This window comes from Trichosurus vulpecula, chromosome 7, assembly GCF_011100635.1.
Source record: "Trichosurus vulpecula isolate mTriVul1 chromosome 7, mTriVul1.pri, whole genome shotgun sequence".
Taxonomy (NCBI): domain Eukaryota; kingdom Metazoa; phylum Chordata; class Mammalia; order Diprotodontia; family Phalangeridae; genus Trichosurus; species Trichosurus vulpecula.
This window is the reverse complement of record NC_050579.1, coordinates 88,746,064-88,771,495: the sequence shown is the minus strand read 5'-3', so window position 1 is coordinate 88,771,495 and position 25,432 is coordinate 88,746,064. Positions and strand designations below refer to the sequence as shown.

General features: G+C 37.0%; 1 protein-coding gene across 1 annotated transcript in view; it reads right to left on the bottom strand.

Moving 5' to 3' along the window:
* The window catches only part of PDE10A (phosphodiesterase 10A), a 262,739-nt gene that overhangs the window by 107,436 nt on the left and 129,871 nt on the right, over nt 1-25,432 (bottom strand). The window contains exons 5-6 of the mRNA XM_036768216.1: nt 17,088-17,137; nt 2,571-2,711 (exon numbers count right to left, since the gene is read on the bottom strand). Of these exons, the coding sequence (XP_036624111.1) occupies nt 2,571-2,711; nt 17,088-17,137 (191 nt within the window). The remainder of the gene's footprint in view (nt 1-2,570; nt 2,712-17,087; nt 17,138-25,432) is intronic.

Genomic DNA, 25,432 nt, shown 5'->3' with positions numbered 1-25,432 from the left:
AGAGCACCGGCCCTGGAGGCAGGAGGACCTGAGTTCAAATCCGACCTCAGACACTTGACACACTTACTAGCTGTGTGACCTTGGGCAAGTCACTTAACCCCAATTGCCCTGCCAAAAAGCAAAAAATAAAATAAAATAAAGAAAAATGTTATTTTAGGGCTTGTCAAATCACTGTCAACTCACTATTTCTTGATTTTTTTAATATATTAAGAATTTAATCAAAATGTAATATTCTAATAAAATTTAGGTTTACCAAGTGAAATACTAAAAAAGAGCACTAGACTGACAGTCAAGAGACCCAGTTTTCTATTCTCTATTCTGTAACTAATTCTATACACTTGGAAAAGTCATAGAACCCTTACGGGAATTGGTTTCCTCATATGAAAAATTAGGAGGTTGGATTAGATGATTTCCAAGGTTCCTTTTAGCTCAAAATGTTGCAATACACTTCTGTTACATATTCACATTTCAAAAATATCCCAAATGAAATAATGTTTAGTTTACTCTTACAGAAAAATTGTTATCCTTTCTTTCAGATAATGGGACAAATTAAAATCAAATAATATTAAAAGGAGGTTAGAGAATTCATTATTTTCAATATTCAAATTAGTCAGTAATTGACACGAGATGAAAACAGCAATTTTTATCTGAGATAATTGTCCTCTTTAGGCCTTTGGACTGTTGACCATGGCTAATTTCTAATTCATTTTCAGCAGTTTATCTTACCTGCAAAGGGTCAGTATGAATAAATTTGAATTTTACCCAAACTACAAACGTCAAAACCAGTACTTGCAATTGCTAATGTTTTACAGGTCAAAAATGCCAGTTACCTAAACACTCTGAATCACTCAATGAATTGAAAGAAATGTGAATATTCTAAAAACTGTAAATATTCCCAACCTCTAAGTTATGTACACTTACTGTAAAGAGTATTTTAATTCCTACATACATCAAGAACTTTCATTTTGATCTTTATTTAGCACTAAAAAATTATGTAGCAAGAATACAGCTACTAATGTCATAGAGGGCTGGAAAAGCTGATATTAATAAAGGATACTTACTAAAAAAGTTAGGAAACTACTGACATAAAGTATAATACAAATGTAAGGTATCATTAAATATTATTATTGTAGTTAGCAGTTCTATTGTATGAAAATTATAACTAAACTTATAAAACAACTATAGAATGATTAAAGTTCAGCACTGAAAAGTCCCTTAGAGGTGATATACTCCATTCTCCTTGTTTTACAGGAAAAGAAACTGAGATAGAAGCAGGTTAAGTTACTTATCCAAAGTTACAGAACTAGGTAAGGGCAGAGCCTGTACTAAAATCCACTATGCCATTTTGTAAAGTCAAAATTGTACACAGATTACAGATAATTATTCAATATTTTTATATAATCCGGTGAACCTCACATATCCAAAGGCAGTTCTCATCAGGAAGCCTAAAAGATTAAGAATCTACAGCCAAAGATGGGGTAAGAAACAGAAATGGCCCAACAGCAGCCAAAACAGATGTCACTCAGTCTTTACTTGAAAATACCTACTCTGAGGCCCTCATTCATTATTGCTTTAGACATATCTAATATGGTTAGTTATCTAGATTCTAAACCCTTAGAAAATTACAAGGAGCAAACCAGAAATGGGATGTGCTTCTGAGAGACAGCACGCTGAAAACTGCTAACAGTAACAAAAGAAAAGATATTTTTGAAAACCAAGTAATAAAAAGCAGACTCAAAATTTGAAAAAAAAAACAGTCTGTGGCCATTTAGCTTAGGGATTATCTTTGGTAATCTCTGAGCATATCATCTATTGTACATACAAGTGGAAGTGTGCAATGATCCTTTGACTGGGAGTCCAGAAGAATGGGTTCTAGCCTGAATTCTGTCACTAAATAGCTGTATGACTTTGGGCAATATACATACTCTTTCTGGGCCTTTCTAGGCCAATATTATCTGTAAAGTGGAAGCAGCAATACAAAATCTTTTTACAACTTTGAAATTTTATAATTCTATGTAAGTAATGATGACCTTAAGTCATTCATAAATGTTAAATAACTTTTCCGTGTTTAAGAAGGTTGAGAGAAAAAATATATTTTAGAAAGATTTCAATCAAAATGGTCAATATTTTTTAATTGTTGATGTATAAAAAGCTTTAATTAATAGGAAATTTTCCTTATTGTGGAATACCCAATTCCTTGGAGACATCAGGTAAATGATGCCAGTTAATGGATAATTATGTCAAATATGTGCCTTTTCAAAAATTCTGAAATGAATAAAAAAATTCTGATTAAAGAAATGTAAAAAACATACAAAAATTATAAATCAATATCCGAGCACTTATTAAAAAAATTATGTGGTGCCTGCTCCCAAGTGAGATACTTGTATATAAAGGTCAAACAAACAGGGAGTAACTACCTTAACGAGTAGCACCTGGTCTTAATGCAGGATGGGTAGAGGGTGGGGCAAGAAGAAACACCTAAAAGAGAGCTCACATCAAAACAGTAAGTCATACTTTATTTTAAAATGATCAAACATAAAATTTGCCATTACAAGTTAAAAATAATTTACCCCAAGGATATCTTCCACTAGCATTGTTTTCCTCGATTTGGCTACATAAGCAGATATTGTTGTACCATGGGTAATTGGCCCAGCTGGGATTAGTCGTGGTTTTCCTTCCTTTACTCCAGGTGGTGTGAACATACATAGACTCTAGTGAAAAGAAGAGGGGGGAAAAAGACAAATAAATAACATGTACCCCATATACATATAACCATCTGTGTTACTTTAAGCACTTAAGGATTCTGTGGAAAAAATGAAGGAAGAAACTGTTCTGCTTAACTATGCATATTTGTTCCAAGGGTCTTACTCATCTTTTCTTTTCCAATGGGGGGAAGAAGGGGAAATTGACATTTGTTCACTGAAAAAATTAAATTTAATTAAAAACAAAAGACTAATACTTATCTCTCACCTGAAGGGAAGGAAACAAATAATATTGAATGAAATTTGGAATTAAAATTTCTGTTTTTATTGTTGCCATTTTTTCAGTCAAGTCTGACTCTTCATGATCTCACTCAGGGTTTTCTTGACAAAGATACTGGGGAGATTTGCCATCTCCTTCTCCAACTCATTTTACAGATGAGGAAACTAAGACAAACAGGGTTAAATGACTTGCCCAGGGTCACAGAGATGGCGTCTGAGGTCAGATTTGAACTCGTCCTGACTGTACACCTGGCAATCTATCCACTGAGATACTAACTGCCCTCATTTTTTATTACATGCTCTTTATTTCAGGCTTTACTAAAAGAGCAACACTGTAAGAAAGTCAATCATAAATCATTATAAAAAATGATTCATCAAATGCTCAAGTTTCCTAAAAAAAAATCCAAATAGGATACCTAATTGTATCCTCACAAATATCCAGAATTTAGCTTTTTGCTACTATGAAGGTGGACTGATTCACGACGTATTTAATATTAAGCATTTTGCCCAAGATGGCACTAGATGGCAGTATTAATCAAGAATCAAGCTGTATCAAGACAATTTCAACAAACATTTATTAAGCATTTGTTTCATGTATAACACTGCATTAGTACCAACATGAGATACAAAGTTTAGCTAAAACAGCCCTTCACTGAGAGCACTTCCAAACTATTACTAACACAACTTTGACTCTTATCTAAAGCCTATGAAAGGAAGATATTTGGCCCCATGTTTATAAAAACAAAAATGATTTGAGTTTTAAAAGCAGAAAATAGTCTCTCAGAATATTCATAACACTGGAAAATGAGTGATTAATAGAATTCGTAGTATAAATAATAAACCGTTTAAGACTGATCATATAAATCCATTTAAACTATCTCTGTTGAACACCAAACAGTATCTGGAGAAGTCTGGAGTTCAACATTTTTCATCACTCATTGAACTATAAATTATTTGAAATATAATCTAAGTATATACTTAATAAAACTCAAGAAATGTTTTAAAAATAAGATACTGGGAGATCTGACATGGTACTTCCCCTTCACCAAAGAAAACAAGACAACTGACTCTCAAATACCAAACTAACAACACCTAGGAATTAGCAAGTGACTGTTTATTTAAAAAGTAAAATTTGTCCCAGCACTTAACTGTTTTTTAAGAGTTAACTACCTGATTATAATATATGAAGGTAATGGAATACTATTGTTCCATAAGAAATGGGGATGATACTGACTTCATAACAACCTGGAAAAACTTTCACAATATAATGCTCTTTTTATCACCAGCTTGTGGATGTTAGCCGGAGGCTACAATTTAGCCCCTGGACCCCCAAAAGGCAGCACACCTGAGAGCTTGAGTGAAAACGTTTTAAACTCATTACATAGGCAGAGTCACATCTAACCAGCTGACTCCTGTAAACGTTTTGTAGCTTACTGTCTTCTGGCATCATGCTAGGTTCCATTCACAGTTACAGTTGTAAAAGACATGTGCAAACTTCTCCTATATGCATTTCTGATCTTCAATAGAGCTGAGTGAGCGGAGCAGAACCAAGAGAACATTATACACAATCACAGATATATGGATTCTGTGAGGACTAACCCTGATAGACTTTGCCCTTCTCAGCAACACAAGGTGCAAAGACAACTTCAAAGGACTCACGATGGAGAGAGCTGTCTACATCCAGAAAAAGAACTATGGAGTCTGAATGCAGATTGAGGCACACTATTTGCTCTCCTTTTTCCCCCCTTTATTTTTTTCTCTTTCGTTTGTTTTTGGGTTTTTTGGTTTTGTTTCTTCTTTCTCCTGATTCATTCCACTGATCATAATTCTTCTTCACAACTTGACTACTGTGTAAATAAGTTCAATGCAAAGTTATACGTAGAAGATATATCGGATTCCATGCCGTCTTGGGGAGAGGGGAGGAGAAAATCTGGAACTCAAAATTATGTGGAACTGAGCATTATAAATTAAAAATAATAAATCTTAATTATAAAAAAAGAGTTAACTACTTGAGAATACACCTTTCAGAAATTATATAAAGCAAACAATATCAGTAATCATAATGTCTTCATGTTATTTTTGTAGTATATACTTGTTAAAGTATAACTACATAGTCTTGTATACACATTTGTTTGCATGTGTGCAATATAAGGGCCATCTGCGCAGTCAAAAGCATGCCACACAACAAGTCAGAAGAGTTAGGTTTTTCATTCTTTAGCTACCTGTCCTTGGCAAGTCACTCCCACTCTATGAGCTCCAGTTTCCTAATATGTAAAATAAATAGGGGGTTTGAGATGACCTTGAAGGTCTCTCCCAGTGCTAAAATTCTATGTTCTACATATACTTTTTCACTCTGACTTCATGGTTATTTTCTACTTTTGAGAAACTAAATAACTACATAGTGTAAAAAAAAATGGAAATGAAAAGGCATGAAAAGCCTTAGTAAAATACTGATCTTGGAGTTGGATAATCTGGGAACTTGTAGGTCATTTAACCTCTTTAGACCTCATTTCCTCATCTTCAAAATAACAGGGATGAACCAGATGACCTCTAAAGTCCAGATTTTTACAACTTTAAAAGTTTATAATTCTATGCACTTTAACAATCTGTTTAAAAATGCAGTCTATTTTGGTCCAGACTTAATGCATTTGCTATTTAACAAATGGCTGCTGTTCTTTTGTTACTCTATGAGCATATCATAATGGTACTTTTATAGTCTATCTAAATGCTGATATTTGTTAGACAATAGCTATTTCCTAGAGTTTATACTTGAAGCAAAAGCATGATACTCCAGAAGATGGAAAAAAATATTAGTTTATTCTAAAACTATTACTGACTACCTGCTATTTGCATACAACCGAGCTGGGCAATGAAGCAAGGATGATAATCCATCCTAAGATGCTTCTTCGAAGCAGCTAGGTGGCGCAGTGAGTAGAGCACCAGCCCTGGAGTCAGGAGGACCTGAGTTCAAATCCGACATCAGACACTTACTAGCTGTGTGACCTTGGGCAAGTCACTTAACCCCAATTGCCCTGTCTTTCCCCCCTCCAAAAAAAAAAAAAGATGCTTCTTCTTGGTGTGAACTTGTGACAATTCATGCGCTATTACTACTAATAAAAGTCTTTATGTAATTCTAGAAGGCTGTATCCCCAAATTCTTCAGAAATTGACATTACACAGGAAATCTACCCTCCTTTCTCCAAGAGGATAAAGTTCAGAAACTCCTGACACTGTTTTCCATAGCTGGAGCCACCTCTTAGACCACATCATGGACAGCTATTACTGGTATAAAAACCATTATACACAACAGACTCCAGGACTCCAGGTTCATTCTTAAGTCTAACTGTTCAGCAGACCTCTCCAAAAAGGACAAAAGGCAAAAAGTACTAAACAAACCCCTGAAGTCATTCTGCAAGTGATTCCTTTTCATAAGCCAAACTTAAGGGATGGCTCCAACCCACAACAATCCAACTCAACCAGTTCCTCCTCAGTTGATGCACAGTAGCTCAAAAGTTAGAGGCATACCTAACACCAGAACCCTATTAGTTCTGGTTCACTGTTGTAATGAAAAAGGCATGCACAAGAAACTGCACTGTTAACAAACACAGGTTTACTTTGCCCTAACACACTAAGAATAAACAATATGGATACAGTGACACTTAGCTTCGACAGATACGGTCAGCAGGATCCCAAACCCACATGGGTGGGACTTTTTATGCTCAAGGTGGGCAGGAGCCTGTCAGGTCTCGGGGATAGCTTTATTGAGGCAAAATGAAACCCTGCTAAAGGAAAACAGGAAGGAGGGAGGAACCCTTGTGCTATCACATCAAGTCAATCAATTCACTCCCAACTTGATGATGAATAAGAATCTCAAAGGATTAAGCACTTACTATGTGGCAGTCACTTTGTAACACTTTGTGTTAGGGACACAAAGGCAAAAGTGACCCTTTTATGATCATAGAACTGATCAAAGAGCTCCCTTCATCAACCCTTTTAATTCTGGAGTTCAAGTAAGTAAATTCACATCAACAGAAAGAGTGTAAAGACCATGGCCCCAGGAGAATTCCTGGCCCAAGCTGTGGAGGGCCAGTAGCTTAGCCTTTCAAACTGAGAAATCCTGAATCCAGATGCAGTCCTGAAGAAGGAAACCACAGAACTGAGTTGTGGGAACAGAAGGGAACTGGTCAGCAGAGGAAAGATTACCGGGCAACAAGTTCCTGTACAGTTCACAGCCCTCAACTTTTAGAAAACAAAGGCAGTGGTCCTCAGTAGTTCCAGCCTCTTAGAAAGACTACCATTACCTCTCTATAACAAGCCCAAGTATAGAGTTCAGGAATCAATTCTCATGGAGGAAGAACAACATTGTCACCTGGGAGAGAAGAGGATCCTGAAACCAAGCCTTCTAAAGAAAGAAGGTATTGTTATTGGGCAATATCAGCATCTTTGGAAGAAGAAAATCATATAAGTGGCAAAGAAGAAGAAGAGGCAAGGTACTAGGTACCTAATGAGCCACACCACAAAGGAACAAGAAAACAAGATTTCTTCCTCTGCTACTATGAAATTCTTGAATTTCACTAGTACAATGAAAAAGTAACAACCTCAAGTGTATTTTCCTATGTGGGCGAATATAATCCCTTTCGGCAATATTAGGGGGAAAATACATTTTTATTTTCATTAACCTCTAACTGAAGTTTGGCATTTCCTTCAACTACGAATGCAGGCAACAAACCAATCTTCTGAGAAATGGGTCCACAGGCTTCACCATAATATGAAAAGTGTTCACGACACAAAGAAAGTTAAGAACTCCCGTTCTATAGCACATGCCAAGTCACATGACTGAAACAGCAATCTGGCATTTTTCTACATCTCAATGTAATACTTTTCTCAATTATATTCTCCTGAGAGGTCACAACTACAAAAGTGAAATTTTATACAGAAAAAGAATATATTGATAAAAGATATTTCCTTCAACCGAAATCATTTCAAAATCAACACCATCTAATCTCAAGCTAAAACCCCAAAGGATGCATTGTGACTGCATGAAATCAAGCTCTGCATATGATGTTCCCTATTTTATGATCGTGCCCTTCCCTTCTATATCACTGTTCACAAGAGACTTCAGTTGTGAGATATGCAATTGGATTTACACCAAAATAAATACCTACATGCCAGAGAACAAAATTTTCCTGCTCACACGCAATTTGTTCATTTATAAAATGTATTATACAGGTTCAGTCTATGTTTAAAGAATTAAAAATCTAGAGGTGAAAAGGATCATAGAGGTCATCTAGTTCAATCCCCTCAATTTACAGAGTGAATGATAAAAGGTAGGATTCAAACCCAGGTCCTCCGTCCCCAAATTTAGTTTTCCTTACATTGTACCTTGCTGTGTACCTTAGGCAGCTTCCTACTTTGCCCAGCCCTGATTCTAGTTCTAGCTTGGATCCATATACTACTTACACAATTTATCCCTCAACATGTGAAAATATGATTTAAAAATCAGAAAGTGAATTTTACGACATAAATTTGGTCCACAAAAAAAACAGTTACTGTTTCCAGTGCTACTCAAATTGTTGGCACTATACTTCTCCTTCCCTGCATTACTAGTTCATGCAGTGGTCAAACACCTAATACCCGGATGTCCTGCCTCTATTGAAGATCAGAAATGCATATAGGAGAAGTTTGCACATGTCTTTTACAACTGTAACTGTGAATGGAACCTAGCATGATGCCAGAGGACAGTAAGCTACAAAACGTTTACAGGAGTCAGCTGGTTAGATGTGACTCTGCCTATGTAATGAGTTTAAAACGTTTTCACTCAAGCTCTCAGGTGTGCTGCCTTTTGGGGGTCCAGGGGCTAAATTGTAGCCTCCGGCTAACATCCACAAGCTGGTGATAAAAAGAGATTTACATATTGTGTATAGAATGTAATACAGGAAGCTTGGCTTGGGCTTCCCAATTCTGCCAAATACTTTACATGAATGATCCTATTTAAGCCTCACATGTTAACCTGAAGTAGATACTAAAGGAATTATCTCCATTATAAAGAGGAGACTGAAGCTTAGAGAAGTTGGATGACTTATCCATGGCCATATAGGTATAAAGCGTGAAACAGAGGATTCAAACCTAAGTCTTGTTGACTCTATTCATTGTGTTATTCTCATCTGCTAATAAAGACCAGTGATTGAGCTATGGCTTACTGGCAATCAAGCTCACCTTGAAGATGTGACATCATCAACATAAAGTCATATGACACTAAATTACCATCATGACAGACCACAAAAATCTTGTCTATTTTAAAGAGACCTGGCCTGTCTGGTTACTATAGAAACTGCAGCTCTCCTGGCTCTTTCAATATATGGCACACCTCTCAAAATCCAAAACACACACTTACAGATGCCTTGTCCTCACCACAGAGCTAGCAGATCTGGTGGAGTTAAGGAATGTGAAACAACTCTTAGTGTCTGGGGTGGGAAGCATAGTAGATCAAGGAAACCCTAACCCCATTACTAAGGGCAGCATTTCAGAATTGCCAGAAATCTGGATGCCTTACTAGTCAGATATCCCTGAATGATATTGTCCAAGTCTTATCCAGTGGCATTACTATGTCAACTTAGGATCAAGATGTCTAGTATTATGTCTGAATATGCAACAATATACTCTAATGGAAAAAAGACTAAACACCTCCATAATCACAAACAAGCTCCTCATAGCTCTGGAACTGCATGAGGGTGTATTTTAATACTTTATGACATAAACTCCCATATTTATGGCATTCTATTATTTCTTCAGATTGTATCATCTGATTTTATATCTGAAGTTGCCGTTAGTCTTCTATATAGACAGTCTAGTAATTCTAAAGGATCTAGTAAAGCTAAAGGATATAATCTATCAGATTTTGGTAAAAATCATCTCAATCCAGATCCCAGCATTCATGGCCAAATACTGGAGGGGCTTGGAGAACTGATGAAACATGCGACTAAAGCTTAAGCTGACATTCTATCTTCAAAGCAACAGAGAGGCAAGAAAGAGCAAACCAAGACAGAACACAGTTCCTCTAATATTACACAGTGAACTTTGCATGACAAGATACTCTATTTTTAACATGGAGAAATACACCATGAACAAATTAACATCCCTGGTCTTAATGAACTTGTTTTTCTCAGTTGCCTCTAATTTGACCCCACACCTCTGATAGATGCTATGAATACAAAAGATACCTTCCTTCACCAACTAGGAGAAGCATTTTCACACTAGGAACTCCTTGTCTAACAAGGATACCAGGTCTATGTTTTGGGTATAGATATATATTTACCAGTATACAAGCATGTATGATAACAGAGAGGGTCCATCCAGCCAACCACAAGGTGCTAGGAAAATCCATTTCATCTCCCGCATGTAGTAAGTAGTAGCTCAAAATATTGTATGCCAATCTGAATTTTTGCAACATTAAGGACCATCCTAGAGCCTATGAGGCAGTGGGAAAACTGACACTACCCCTCATTTAATGGAAAAGAAAAAAGGATTGTGTATATTCCCTGGGGCATGGTTAGAATAGAATCACTTGTCTTTCCTCTCTAGAACTAAAGAAAGTATGAGGCTTTGGACAAAGGACACAATGGGTGTCCTGAGTGTCTAAGTGTCTGGTCTACAGGTTTTATCATACTGCCAATGGGGTCCCTGACAAACAAAATGGCAAAAATTTCTGCCTTAGGATGAAGTCCTACTTACAAAATTAGATAATCACAGAATTTCAGAGATAGAAAAGACATCACTGGCAGTCTAGTCCAATCCACATCTGAATAAGAATTTACTGTGCAAGTCCAATATGTAGTCATGTAGCCTTTGTTTGAATGTCTCAATAAGAGGGAAGCCACTAACCTCCAAGGTACCCCAACTGCACTTTGGTAACTTCTAATTGTAATAAAGTGCACATCGAGTCTGACACATTAAAGGAGCTAAATATTTTTGCTACATTAATGAATAAAATATGTCCAAAAAAGTATGACTTGGCTCTGTGACTAAAGGCAAGGAATTTAAAATTTTCGAATCTCAAGCTTATTCATTGGGAAAACAGGGATAACTCTACTTCTTCTCCCGTATTATTGCTCTGTGTCAGCATCACAACAGCTCCCTTATTTTGCCCGACTCCTTAAAGAACACTGGGAACAACTCCGAATCATGTCTGCAAAGTGTGTCAGGACACAGGGCTTGGGATGTTTTGGAGAAAGGAGTGCAGCCAGGTGCTCTTCGACCATCCTTTCTGTTATTTTGAGTTTCAGGTCCTTGTAAACCATTTTTGCTCCTTCTCAAGCTAAAGGTCATTCTCCTTGGCAGGGAAAACAAGCAAAGTGCAAATCTAGTCACTGCACCTTCTTGTCACTGTCTAAGCATCATTCCCTCCAATCCAACTGTCCTAACCCTTTCCTGCTCCTCTACTCCTACTGAATACAAACCAACAAGTCCCCTCACTTTGTTGTGAGCCTTAGGCCTTCTGAAGCGTATTCCTACAAGAATAAGACATTCTTTAATTTATCCTTGGTTACATGGTTCCAACTTTCTTATGTCTTTCTTTTTCTTTCTTTCTTTTTTTTTGGAGAGGGGAAGGCAGGGCAATTGGGGTTAAGTGACTTGCCCAAGGTCACACAGCTAGTAAGTGTATCAAGTGTCTGAGGCCAGATTTAAACTCAGGTCCTCTCACTCTAGGGCCAGTGCTCTACTCACTGTGCCACCTAACTGCCCCCTTTCCTATGTCTTTTAAAAAATAGAGCTCTTCATGTAGTTAATATGTCTGGCTAGCCAGTTCTCTTTGTTGTTGAGTTGTTTCAGGCATGTCCAACTCTTTGTGATGATGCCATTTGGGGTTTTCTTGGCAAAGATACTGGAAAAGTTTGCCATTTCCTTCTCCAGCTCATTTTACAGATGAGGAACTGAGGCAAACAGGATTAAGTGACTTGCCCAGGGTCGCACAGTAAGTGTCTGGGGTAAATCTGAACTCACTAAAATAAGTCTTCCTGGCTTCAGGCTGGGCCCTCTATGTACTATGCCATATACATGCCCCTCTATTCTCCTTTAATGGAATCGTTTATAAATGTATCATATGAAACTCATTCCACATTTCTTGATCCAACTGTCCTTTCAGAGGCTCAGGTTATAGAATCCTATCACTGTCTTTTCTCTGAATACTTTGAAATCCATTATTCGGAGTTTAGAGCACAAGTCAGACAATTCTCCTACTTATCAATTATGAAATAAAGAGGGCATAATCATTGCCTCTCAAGATTTCCATTATTTATGACTTTACCAACAAGTTCATCCTTTATTGGCCAGAATGAAGTTTTGATTGTAAGAGTTCCTCCTCTACCTTCTGAAAGACGAAATTATTCTGCAATCACAGCAGGAATTTGTCACTCTAGTTTTTAAAAAAAGATCTTTAGCATTTGTCTGGACAGTTGAAATTCTTCCTCAGAACTATATCTCATACAATTTGCAATCTGTGTCAGAAACTTGCAATCTACTTCTCCTTTTTAACCAGTGTTCTATACCAGGGATCAATAAACTATGGCATGAGGGCTAAACCCCACTTACAGCCTGTTTCTCTTCTGAACCCTGAACCCTATTATAACAAGGGCTATCCCAGGAAGGCTGCCCAAAGTTCCCTTATCTCCTTCTGGTTCACCATGACAGCTTTGGAATCTGCTTCAGGTCATGTGATAACCCAGTGCTAAATGAGTTTTCCTTTATTTTTTAAAGTATGATGTAGTAAATGTAAATGTAGTTAAGTGATGTTAGCAAAGCCTTGAGTGGTTCCTCAGTCCTCTCTGATGCCATGATAGTTAGTGGCACAGGGCAATTATGGATGATGGTTTCTTGCTTCTTCACTCCATGTGGCATTATGTAACTGAGATGTCCAGTGAAGAGGTACAGAAGGGCGGGCTTTCTTCACATCAGAATTATAACAACCTTATGTGGCAGCTAATACAGGAAAATTCAACTGGATGACTTCTCACCTGGGCCCTTGGATCTCATTTCCTCTTTTGATCTTTCCAGATTTTAGGTGAATGGTGGACACGTCTAGACTAGGAGACAATCTTGTGATATTATTCAAACTCTTAGGACCCTTCTGGTCGGAGCTGAATCGCAGCAGGGGAAGAGTCCCTAACAACTAACTACTCCATTACTTTCATATAGGTCAAACACCAACAAAAAGACTGACCCAAATCTCACTATTTTACCACCAGAAATGTTGTAGAAGTTGTTTGGAGAATTCAGAGCCCAAGTGAAAATGCAAAATGCTTAATAAGCAATCCTTTAAATTGCTTTGTTTTCGGGAGATTTAAACATTACCATCCCAAGATACTATAATACTTGTTTTGAGTTACTAAATTCTATTTTAAGTCTATGCACTACTAAATCCTATTTTAAGTCAATGCACAATGGCTTTTCTGTTTAGTATTGTGTGTGTGTGTCTGTCTGTCCAATATAATTTAGACTGAACATTAAACATCTTTTTATTTATTCAGTTAGCATTCCAAACAACAAATACATACTTTTTATAGAGTTAAGACAAAATAATTTTTAAAAATTCATTTGATCTGGTAGTGGCTAAGAAACTGAGTGGTGGATTAGTGGAATAGAATAAGTATATGTTACATTATAGTAAATAACCACACTAACCTAGTATATGATAAACCCAAAGATACAAGCTTTTGGAACAAAAGAATCATTATTTGACAAAAAATTGCTGGGAAAACTGAAAAACAGTATGGCAGAAACTACATATAGTCCAACATCTCATACCATATGCCAAGATAAGGTCAAAATGGATACATGATTCACTAATAAAGGATGATACCACAAGCAAATTAGCAGAGGATGGAATAGTTTATTTTTAGATCTATGTATAAGGGATAAATTTAGTACCAAAGAAAATAGAGCATTACAAAATGTAAAATAGATAATTCTGATTATATACAATTAAAAAGTTTTTTCACAAACAAAACCAATGTACAAAATTAGAAGGAAAGCAGAAAACTGGGGAAAAATTTTTGCAACAAGTATCTCTGATGAAGCCCTCATTTCTCAAATATATAGATAACTGAGTCAAATTAAAAAATACAAGTCATTTCCTAATTGATAAATGGTCAAAGGATATGAACAGGTAGTTTCTAAAGTAATCAAAAATATCTATAGTCATATGAAAAATGTTCTAAATCACTATTAATTAGAAAAATGCACATTAAAACAACTCTGAGGTACTATCTCACACCTATCAGATTGGCTAATGTAACAAAAAAGGAAAATGATAGATGTTGGAGGGGATGTGGAATGAGGAGAACATTGTACCAAGTAACAACAATATTGTATAATGAACTTTGAACGACTTAGCTATTCTCAGCAATACAATGATCCAAGACAATCCCAAAGTACTCATGATGAAGCATATTATCTGCCTCCAGAGAAAGAACTGATACTGTCTAAATACAAACTGAAGCATGACTTCTTCTTGCTTTCTTTTTCTTCCCTTTCTTTCTTTCTGTTCGAGTTGTCTTATACAAAATAACTAATATGGAAACGTTTTACATGATTGTACACATGTAACTTATATTAAGATTGCTTACCAGTGCAGGAAAGGTGGAAGGGAGGGATAGAATTTGAAACTCAAAACTTTTTTAAAATGTTAAAAATTATTTTAACATGTAATAAGGGAAAATTATAAAAGAAAAAATTCATTTGGAGCAACATGAGGTCTATATCTCAAGGAAAATAATTTTTAGAAGTATGAATGGAGAAATAGTAACGTTCAGATCTCAAAATCTACTATAAAGCCATAACCATAAAAACTATTTATTATTAGAGGAGTATTAGAGGAGTAGAATAGTAGAAAAGACCAGATAAAGAAGAATAAAAAACAATGAACTCAAGAATATTAGCTATATTTGAGAGCATGAATGACTCTGGGAAGAACTTTTTTATAGAATTGTTGGGGGAAAAAAGAGAAAGAGGACTCAAAGAAATTAATTAGATTTAGGCCAACATCTTAAACTACATACCACAATAATCTCAACCTGGATATATGACCTGACTACTAAAGTCTACATCATCAAAAAAAACCAATTTAACAAGAATTATATGAGCTATCTTTCACACCTAGAGACAGAGAGAATTTCTACTAGGGAGAGAAAAAATATTTTTTATTAATTTTTTAAAAATCATAATCTTAAAATAGGTTACTTTATGGTTTGAAAAAAGTAAAATTATAGGTTATCTTCAAGCCAGCAATACCATCATTAGGTTTCTACACTAAGGATAGCAAAGAAATAGGAAAGGTTAGTGTATATTTTTTAAAAAATGGAAAATAAAAGGGACCCTCAAGTGGATACTCATTTTTGGACATGAACAATATGTGATTTAGTTTGGCTCATTTAAATTTGTTTAAAAGGATCTTTTTCATTTTGTTTGTTTGTTTCCCAGTGGGGAAGGGGGGAAGGTAGTAGAATGAGAACTCCACAGGTCCAAAAACCAATTTCCTATCAAATAAATCAGGGGAAATGGTTCTTCAGAAAATAACATAATCAGTCAAAGTTTGCTAACTTCACTTTTACCCTTTATTTAAGGGTAGAAAGACAGCAGACAGATGGATAGAGTGAAAGGCCTAAATGACAGCTAATGTAGTCAATTCTTGTTCACCCTTTGTTTTCAAAGAAGACCCATGACAAGGAGAGATGTCTTGATTTGTGCATGAATTGGAATTAAGTGAAGTAGAATTACACAGTCATCAGCCTCACTACTCTTCCAGTGTCAGTGAGGTCCAGCGGAGACAAAAGTCAAGATGACTGGCAATGGCCTGGGATGTAGTGGATTACTCTGACATCTTCCACGTCTGACCAAGCTCTAAGCGCTCCACAGCTCTTGCTTCTGCTGTATTTATGGCTGTTGAAACAAACTGTTCTCTGGGGGAAGTTGTCACACTTCACCAACAGGCCCCCTGGTTACCTTCAACCTGGTTTAGCCCATCTGCTGCGACAGTTTTACTGGGATGTCGTGACTGCGAATGCTACAGCTTTTTGAAGCCACAGGTGAGAGTGGGGAGATAAGTGGACACCAAAGGCGGATGAACAGCTCTGAAAGGGGCTCGTCAAGCCCTCACACCAAAGGTACTGGTCCTCCCTGAATATTTCATACGCCCCATGTATATGTAGCTAATGTGAACAATTAAGTATTTACTGAATGCCCCTTACATGATCAGCATGATACTATACATTCTAAACTCAATCTAAAAGAAATGTTGACCAATATTAGCTTTACGATCACAATGAAATTCTGTATAATCCATGTTCTAAGTCCTGTCATTCAAGAATAGTTATCATATGTTATAAAAATATTATATACACAGACACATAAGCTAAAACTCTGATTCTATAAAGGATGAAGGGAACTGAATGTTACTGGTTAGAGAAAAACCATAATGAAATCTTATTTTAAGTGTCACTATGCAAATAGAGAATTCTGATTGTCCTGAAAATTAGCCAACCAGATACAAGAAGGATCTCTCTGTAGAAGTAAGTCTCTTGAACCCCTCCAAACCATTTTAAGAAACCACAGGTAACCTGGAGAGAACATTTTTTTCCTTACAATTGATGACATTTTTGAAATACAGAAGAACCCCTACTTTTGCCCTACACAGAACAACTACTGAGGGCCATTGTTTATTTTAAGGAGTTATTAACAATAATAAAGTAAATGTTAGGACAATCTAATTTTTCATTTTCTTAAGTTTTCAAAAAATCAAATATAAATATTTAAATACAAAAATACAGTTTTTAAAAAATAAAATAGCAATTTATAAATTTTTAAACAGCTTTATTCATTAGAAAAATTTTGGAAATATATACTTATTGAAAATAATTCAAATGAATTTTTAACAGAAAATAAAATATCTGACATTTTAAGTAGTTCTTTATGGCTTAAAAACATTTTACATATATTATTTAATTTAGCTTATATCATTCCTATGAAACAAGATATTAGTTATTACAGGATCTTAGAAAGAATAGATATTTTCTTGACACTACAATATGTGAACCTAAATCCATTATATACTTACATTATTGCAGTCTCCCAAGAAATACAGTGCAAATCCATCTGCTTTTGTGGCTGCCAAAGCAACAATAAAAGCAATAAATATTCTCAAAATATATAAATATATGTATACATATGAATTTTCAAAGTAAAAACTTTAAATATATTTCATTAAATATTTCTGAGTGGATTTAGTGAGATTTCCAAAATTAGTGATATCTTTGACTCTTAAATTCTCCCTCATGTCCCATGTTCAATCAATTGCCAAATCTCATTGATTCTACAATCACAACATCTCTCCCATTGGTCCTTCTCCCCATTCACATGGCTAGCATCCTCCTTTAGACCTTCATTATACATCCTAACTAGTCTCCTGCTGCCATTCTCTCCTCCTGCCAATGCATCCTCCACACTGCTGACTAAAATAATCTTCCTAAAGCATAGATTGGACTATGCTGTTCCCCTGCTCAAGAACAGTCGGTGGCTCAGATATTTCTCTACTTGGTATTTAAAATCTTTTACAATCTGCCTACCTTTCTCGACTTATTTTACATTACTCTCCCTTATATGCTCTATGTTCCAGCCAAAGTGGCCAACCTGCTGTTCCCCATATTTGGCATTCTATTTTCCACCCTTAAGTTTTTGCACAGACTGTTTGTCAGCCAGGTCTGCACCCCTTTAGGGTAATTATTATTGCTATTATTATTATTTCATGTGCATCAATCAGGAGAATAGAAGCTTTCTGAGGGCAGGGATGGTTTTTCACTTTTGTCTGCGTACTTCCCAGGCCCTAAACATACTATGCCTTGCACATAAGGACTTAATGAACATTTGGTAAAAGAATTATTTAAAACTAGCATGGGGCTTAAAGGGTAAATCAAAGTTAGGTCCTCCCCCTCAAAAAAAAGAAACCTTGTTTATTTCCCTAAAACCATCATTATTATATTGTTAGTGGTCTACGATAAACCCCTAATATTAATGAAAATGTATTCCAGCCAATTCCAACAGTGCACAATAAAGTCTTGGCTAACCAAGATGTTTTTGAGAGAATTTCTACTAGAGTCAAGTTTTCTAAGGAACTACGGGCTTCACTGTTTAGTATGCAAACATCATTTAATCATTCTGGATGGAAACCTTTCTAAAACATATCACATATGGCTTATTAAACACATGATAATGAATATAAAAGCCTTTCTTCTGATGACTCTAGATGATCTTTCTGAACACGTCACTGTGCTGGCATTTAATGATCCCCTCCTGCTCTACTGATGAGTGTACAACTTTTCTGCCCTTAAAATAAACAGCTCCAAGTGAGGTACTTCTTTAATTCTTATTTTTCCCTCAGCCCTTTTGTTGTCAACTATAACCTTTCTAATTTAATTTTGCAAATCAGATGTGCCACTTGGAAGTGTTTATAAAGTAAGGTAGAGAAAGGTTTCTGATACCTTGAGTGTGTTCTCAATTTATTTTTACGTATATGTGTGTATGTGTATGTACAGGTGATAAGCTTTACTGAGTAGACTTTATAATATCTATTTTTACGGTTTGGAAGCCTTCCCCATCCCCACCCCCGCCATTTCCTGGTTGCCAGTTTTATTTTTGTTAAGGTAATCAGACTTTTCCCTGTTCTTACCTTTTGGGATGCTAAGACTATCAAGTCTCCTCTTTGTTTGAATTGGTGGGAAACCTTTTGCTGTCTTTGTTTTGGAATATTTCTCAGCTATTTCTCAGCACTGAGGCAATCAGGAGTCACTGACTTGTATATGATGTGATATTTGGGATGGGGAACTTTCACACACTCAGCCTGGGTAAGGTCAGGGCCCTCAGGACTCCGAATAGGATATAATTAGGGGAGCTTGGTGTTTCACTTTTGGAACTCACTCATGGAAGAAGTGTTGAAGCTCAGGGCAAGCCTTTGGAACTGCCCCCCCAGCTTTGGTAACACAGATAGATGTTGGTGTTTCTCTGGTAACTATGAATTGTCATTTGATCAGACAAGGTCTGTCTGCTGATGTTTGTAATTTCTGTTTCTGTTTGCCTTGAAGTTCAGGGGGCTGATCTTTCCCCCCTAAACTAAGTAAATGATATATGTATGTTTAATTAAACTGAGACTGTTAACCCCTTAAAGTTGCTTTCCTTAGAAAAGCAGATCAAAAAACCTATGTTGGCAGCCCTCTGTGTGCTGGTTGTTTCACACCTCAACAGCTGCTGCTAGCCGAATTGTTACTACAATTTTCTATGAGTGAAATTATCTATTAATCAAGAACAGTTGGCACGAAGGCCACAGTACAGTGGTACAGTGCCTGCTTGGAAGTTAGAAGGCCTGAATTTAGATACTGTTTGTCTCCTATAAGGCACTTAATTTCTCTGGGCCTTAGTTTCGTCATTTGTAAAGAAATGAAACTAGATAGCCTAGGCCAAAAAAGAAGGAAATAACTCACATCATTTAAGGTTTTAAAAGCAGTCTCTTCCCCACCCAACAAAATACATGATGTAGGTAATAAATAATAACTCATATTTGTAGTATGGCTTAAAGTTAACAAAGCACTTTCCTCATAACAATTCTCTGATCATGATAGTCTAAGGATTATTATCCTCATTTTGTCAAAGAAGAAATTGGGGCTCAAAGAATTTAAATAGATTCTCCCAAAATCATACCTCTAATAGAATTACATTGAAGGGATGCTAACATTTTTAACACCTCAGTGCCCATACTAGCTAGGTACTTTTAGCCTTTCCCCTCAATGATACTGACAGCAAAAGAGATGAGACAGTATGAAATCAACAATGCAGAAGGCCCAAGCCAGCCTAAAATGTAAATGGGTCCCTACTTTTTTCTAACACTTGTAGCTGAAGAGGCAGGACACTCCAATGCGATAGATTCTGTACCCAGAAGAGAGAAACTACTTTCCCTTACTCATATTCCATCTAGTCTCTTGCCCTGTACTGACCTGCAATTTCTTATCTTAAAAGGGTTAAATCAAGTCAGTGGGTCACAGGTATGTATATCACACCAAAAGTGACATAAAAGGTGTATTTCAGCAGAATGCAAGCCAAAGTGGCATCTTTTCACAAAATTACAATGACAAAACTAAGCTGCTTGCTCAACTGAAAATAAATTGGAACAAGACATTGCTGTATTTAATTTTCGAGTAAATGGTGACTCTAAGTACGTCTCTATGGAAAGCTACCAGAATGCATTCAAACACAAACTTCTAAAACCATACAGTGACCCTGGCTAGTACAAAGCCTCTGAAACAGAGCTTTCATCGGCCCAAAAACTTGTCTTCCAGTTTGTTTTCTGCTTTATGTAAAAATAGCTATTTATCATAGATTATATCGGGGACTTTATAAATTGCTTTGCTGAACCAATATTTTAAAGTAATTTGGGCATTAGATGCTTTTATATGTGGAAGTAAATGTTTTTTGGTTTCTAATGCAGTGGAAAAGGTACAGTGATGACTGTCACTGGCTGTGTCACAGTAAACCTGTGCAAATCACTTCAACTCACCAGGCCCCACAAGCAACTAAGACTATATGCGGAAAATCTGCATTGTTAAAGGAAATGTTCTCACTGAAGTTTCCCTATACCAATGAAATCACAAGTCTAGACATATATGGTGATTGTTACATATCCCAAACAATTTATTGTACTATGTGGGAAAGTATCTGTAGCAGTCTCTGGTGCTTCTGATGCCCCATCATCACAAGGAAATGGTCTGAGGTCCTCAAATTCTGTGTCGGTGAAGCATGAGCTCCGGCAGTTTCTATCATGATGAAAAGGAACAGCAGAAGTACAGAGGGAGACTATTCATCACCATTAGTTTTGCCTTTGAGAATCCTGTTCTTGGCATTATGCTGTTTAACATTTTTATGAATGGCTTAGGAAAGGAGTAATTGGCATGTTTTTGAATCTGACAATGAGAGATAATTGCTACATCAGGTAAAATAATTAGGACATCAAAAGATCCTCACAGGCTGCAACTTCAGGTCAAATCTAGGGAGGTCAAATTTTATTTTTTTTTAATCTTATTTAATATTTTATTTTTTCCCATTACATGTAAAAAAACAATTTTAACATTCTTTTCTTTCCTAATTTTGAACTACAATTTATCTCTACCTTTCCTCTTCTGCCCCCATTGAGAAGGCAAGCAATTTGACATAAGTTATACACGTATAGTGATGCAAAACACATTTCCATGTTCGTCATTCTGTGAAAGAAACACATGGAAAGCAACTTTGATAAGAAGTCCTACAGAATTGTCTTGGATCATTATATTACTAAGAAGAGCTAAGTAGACACATAGTAGATCATCATACAATATTGAATTTTCCTCTACTTCATTAAATGTCCATTTCCCCCCCGAAAGATTAGACTCAGTTTTGCTGGGTAGGTGATTCTTGGTTGTAATTCTAGCTCTTCTGCCCGCTGGAATATCATATTCCAAGCCTTCCAATCCTTTAATGCAGAAGCTGCTAAATCTTGTGTTATCCTGACTGTGGCTCCACGATTCTTACATTGTTTCTTTTTGCTGCTTGTAGTATTTTCTCCCTGACCTGGGAGGTCTGGAATTTGGCTATAATATTCCTGGGAATTTTCATTTTGGAATCTCTTTCTGGAGGAAATTGGTGGATTCTTTTCATTTCTATTTTACCCTCTGGTTCTAGAAATCAGTTTTCCTTGATAATTTCTTGAAAGATGATGTCTATTCTCTTTTTTTGATCGTCACGTTCAAGTAGTCTAATAATTCTTAAATTATCTCTCCTTGATCTATTGTCCAGGTCAGCTATTTCCAATATGAGATATTTCACAATGTCTATTTTTTATTCTTTTGATTTTGTTTGTTTGTTGACATGTCACTAACTTCAAAGAATTATTTTCTTCAATAAGCTTTTGCATTTCCTTTTCCATTTGGCCAATTCTATTTAAGTTCTTCTCGTCAGTGAATTTTTGCATATTTTTTTTCCACTTGGCCAATTCTACTTTTCAAGGCATTGTTCTCTTTCTTGGATTTTTGCACCTCTTTTACCACTGGTCTTTCGTTTTTAAGGTATTATTTCCTTGATATTTTTTGTGTCTCCTTCACCAAGGTGTTAACTCTTTTTTCATGATTTTCTTCCATCTCTCTCATTTCTCTTCCCAATTTTTTCTCTACCTCTTGATTTTTAAACTCTTCCATGGCCTGAGATCAATTCATATTTTCCTGTGAAGCTTTGGATGCAGGAATTTTAACTTTCTTCTGTGTGTTTTGTTCTTCCTTGTCACTCATTTTTCAGCTTATTTCTTGACTTTTAACTCTTAAATGGAGATCTGCTTCACAGAGTGGAAGGGGAACTGTTCCAGGTTTTTTGTGCATCTGTTTTCAGAGGTAATTCTGGGGACCTTTAAGTTTTGGGCTCTTCCAAGGTGATATGATATAGGGAGAGGTGTGTTTTCTACTCTCCTGTAGTGTGCGCTGGTTTGTGAACAACTACAAGCAGTCTTTTCAACCCTGGAACTGTGACCAGCCACAAGCTCTCAACCTCAGACTGCTACCTGGATCCAACTACAGGCAAAGCAACTGAATGCTGCCCCAGTGCCAGCAAAGAGACCCCTATAATCTCCTTCTGACCTGTTGTCTAATCCCCTTATCACCTGTGAGCTGAGAGGTCTTAAACTGCCACTGATTCAGTAGCCCTGAGGTTTGCTGTGTACGCACAGGGGCAACCAGTGCTGGACTACTCTCCACTCTCACTTTACTGCAAAAGACCTTTCCGGCTGACACTCTAAGTTATCTTGGGCTGGAAAATTGTTTCACTCTGTCTTTTTGTGGGTTTTTCCATTCTAGAATTTGTTTAGAGTCATCATTGAAAGATATTTGGAGAAGTTTGGGGGACAGCTCAGAGGAGTTCCTGCCTTTACTCCACCCACCTGGCTCTGCCCCAGAAGGCAAAATTTTAAAAACGAATAAAGGAAAATTTGGGGAAAAATCAAATTCGCAAAAACAAGACGTGAAAGACATGATTAGAGGCAGAGCCAAGATGGCGGCTGGAAAGCAAGGACTTGCATGAGCTCCCCGCCCCAGATCCCTCCAAAAAAAACCAAAAACCTATAAAATGGCTCTGAACAAATTCTAGAACTGCAGAACCCACAAAATAGCAGAGGGAAGCAGGGATCCAGCCCAGGACAGCCTGAATGGTCACTGGGTAAGGTCTATCCCACAGAGGTGAGAACAGAGGGGAGCAGAGCCCAGCATGGGCTGTGCCAGGACTGACCAGACCAGGAGCCGGGCAGAACAGGCCCTAGTGCCCTGAATTAGTGAGCTGTGGCACTTACCAGACTTCTCAACCCACAAACACCAAAGACAACAGAGAAGGTTAGTAGGAAAAGCTTCCAGGACACAGTGAAAGGAGCTGGCCTTTCAGCCACCACCCAGGGGGCAGCAGAGGTGGTGCAGCTCTGAGGACAGAACTACAGCTGCAGTTGCTTGTGGCCCCAGGCCCACCTGGTGGGAGGAATTCAGTGGCGGATCAGAGCAGGGGTGCAGAGCCTGCTTAAGGTCTGAGTCCCGTCCAGGTTGGCGGTTCTTCAGGGAGGTGAAGTGCTGGTGTGGCAGAGCTTGCTGTATAGAAATACCTCTGAAAACAACAGTGCAGCCCCTCAAGCTTGGGACAAAGTACTCTATACTCTACAAGCAGTCATACCCCAACGAAAAACTCAAGGGTCAAGTAGTTGGCTGGGAACATGGCCAGGCAGCGAAAACAGACCCAGATTCACACTCAGACTTTGGAATCTTTCTTTGGTGACAAAGAAGGCCAAAACATACAGACAGAAGAAGTCAACAAAGTCAAAGAGTCTACATCAAAAGCCTCCAAGAAAAACATGAACTGGTCTCCGGCCATGGAAGACTTCAAAAAGGATTTGGAAAAGCAAGTTAGAGAAGTAGAGGAAAAATTGGGAAGTGAAATGAGAAGGATGCGAGAAAACCATGAAAAACAAGTCAATGACTTGCTAAAGGAGACCCCAAAAAATACTGAAGAAAATAACACGTTAAAAATAGACTAACCCAAATGGCAAAAGAGCTCCAAAAAGCCAATCAGGAGAAGAATGCCTTGAAAAGCAGAATTAGCCAAATGGAAAAGGAGGTCCAAAAGACCACTGAAGAAAATACCACCTTAAAAATTAGACTGGAGCAAGTGGAAGCCTTATGAGAAATCAAGATATTATAAAACAGAAACAAAGGAATGCAAAGATGGAAGGCAATGTGAAATATCTCCTTGGAAAAACCACCGACCTGGAAAATAGATCCAGGAGAGATAATTTAAAAATTATTGGACTGCCTGAAAGCATGATCAAAAAAATAGCCTAGATACCATCTTCCAAGAAATTATCAAGGAGAACTGCCCTGATATTCTAGAGTCAGAGGGTAAAAGAGAAATTGAAAGAATCCACCAATCGCCTCCTGACAAAGATCCCAAAAAGAAAACTCCTAGGAATATTGTCGCCAAATTTCAGAGCTCCAAGATCAAGGAGAAAATACTACAAGCAGCCAGAAAAAACAATTTGAGTATTGTGGAAACACAATCAGAATAATACAAGATCTAGCAGTTTCTACATTAAGGGATCAAAGGGCTTGGAATATGATATTCCAGAGGTCAATGCAGCTAGGATTAAAACCAAGAATCACCTACCCAGCAAAATTGAGTATCATGCTTCAAGGCAAAATATGGATTTTCAATAAAATAGAGGACTTTCAAGCTTTCTCAGTGAAAAGACCAGAGCTGAATAGAAAATTTGACTTTCAAACACAAGAATCAAGAGAAGCATGAAAAGGTAATCAAGAAAGAGAAATTATAAGGGACTTAATAAAGTTGAACTGTTTTGTTTACATTTCTACATGGAAAGATGATTTGTGTAATTCATGAGACCTCAGTATTAGGGTAGCTAAAGGGAATACACACACAAACACACACACACACACACACAGAGGACACAGGGTGAGTTGAATATGAAGGGATGATATCTAAAAAAAATAAAATCAAATAAAGGGATGAGAGAGGAATATATTGAGAGAGCGAGAAAGGGAGAAATAGAATGGGGTAAATTATCTCACATAAAAGTGGCAAGAAAAAGCAGTTCTGTTGGGAGGGAAGAGGGGGCAGCTGAGGGGGAATGAGTGAATCTTACTCTCATCGGATTTGACCTGAGGAGGGAATAACATACACACTCAATTGGGTATCTTACCCCACAGGAAAGAAAGAGGAAGGGGATAAAAAGGGGGGACGACAGAAGGGAGGGCAGATAGGGGGAGGAGGTAATCAAAAGCAAACACTTTTGAAAAGGGACAGGGTTAAGAGAGAAAATTGGATAAAGGGAGATAGGATAGAAAG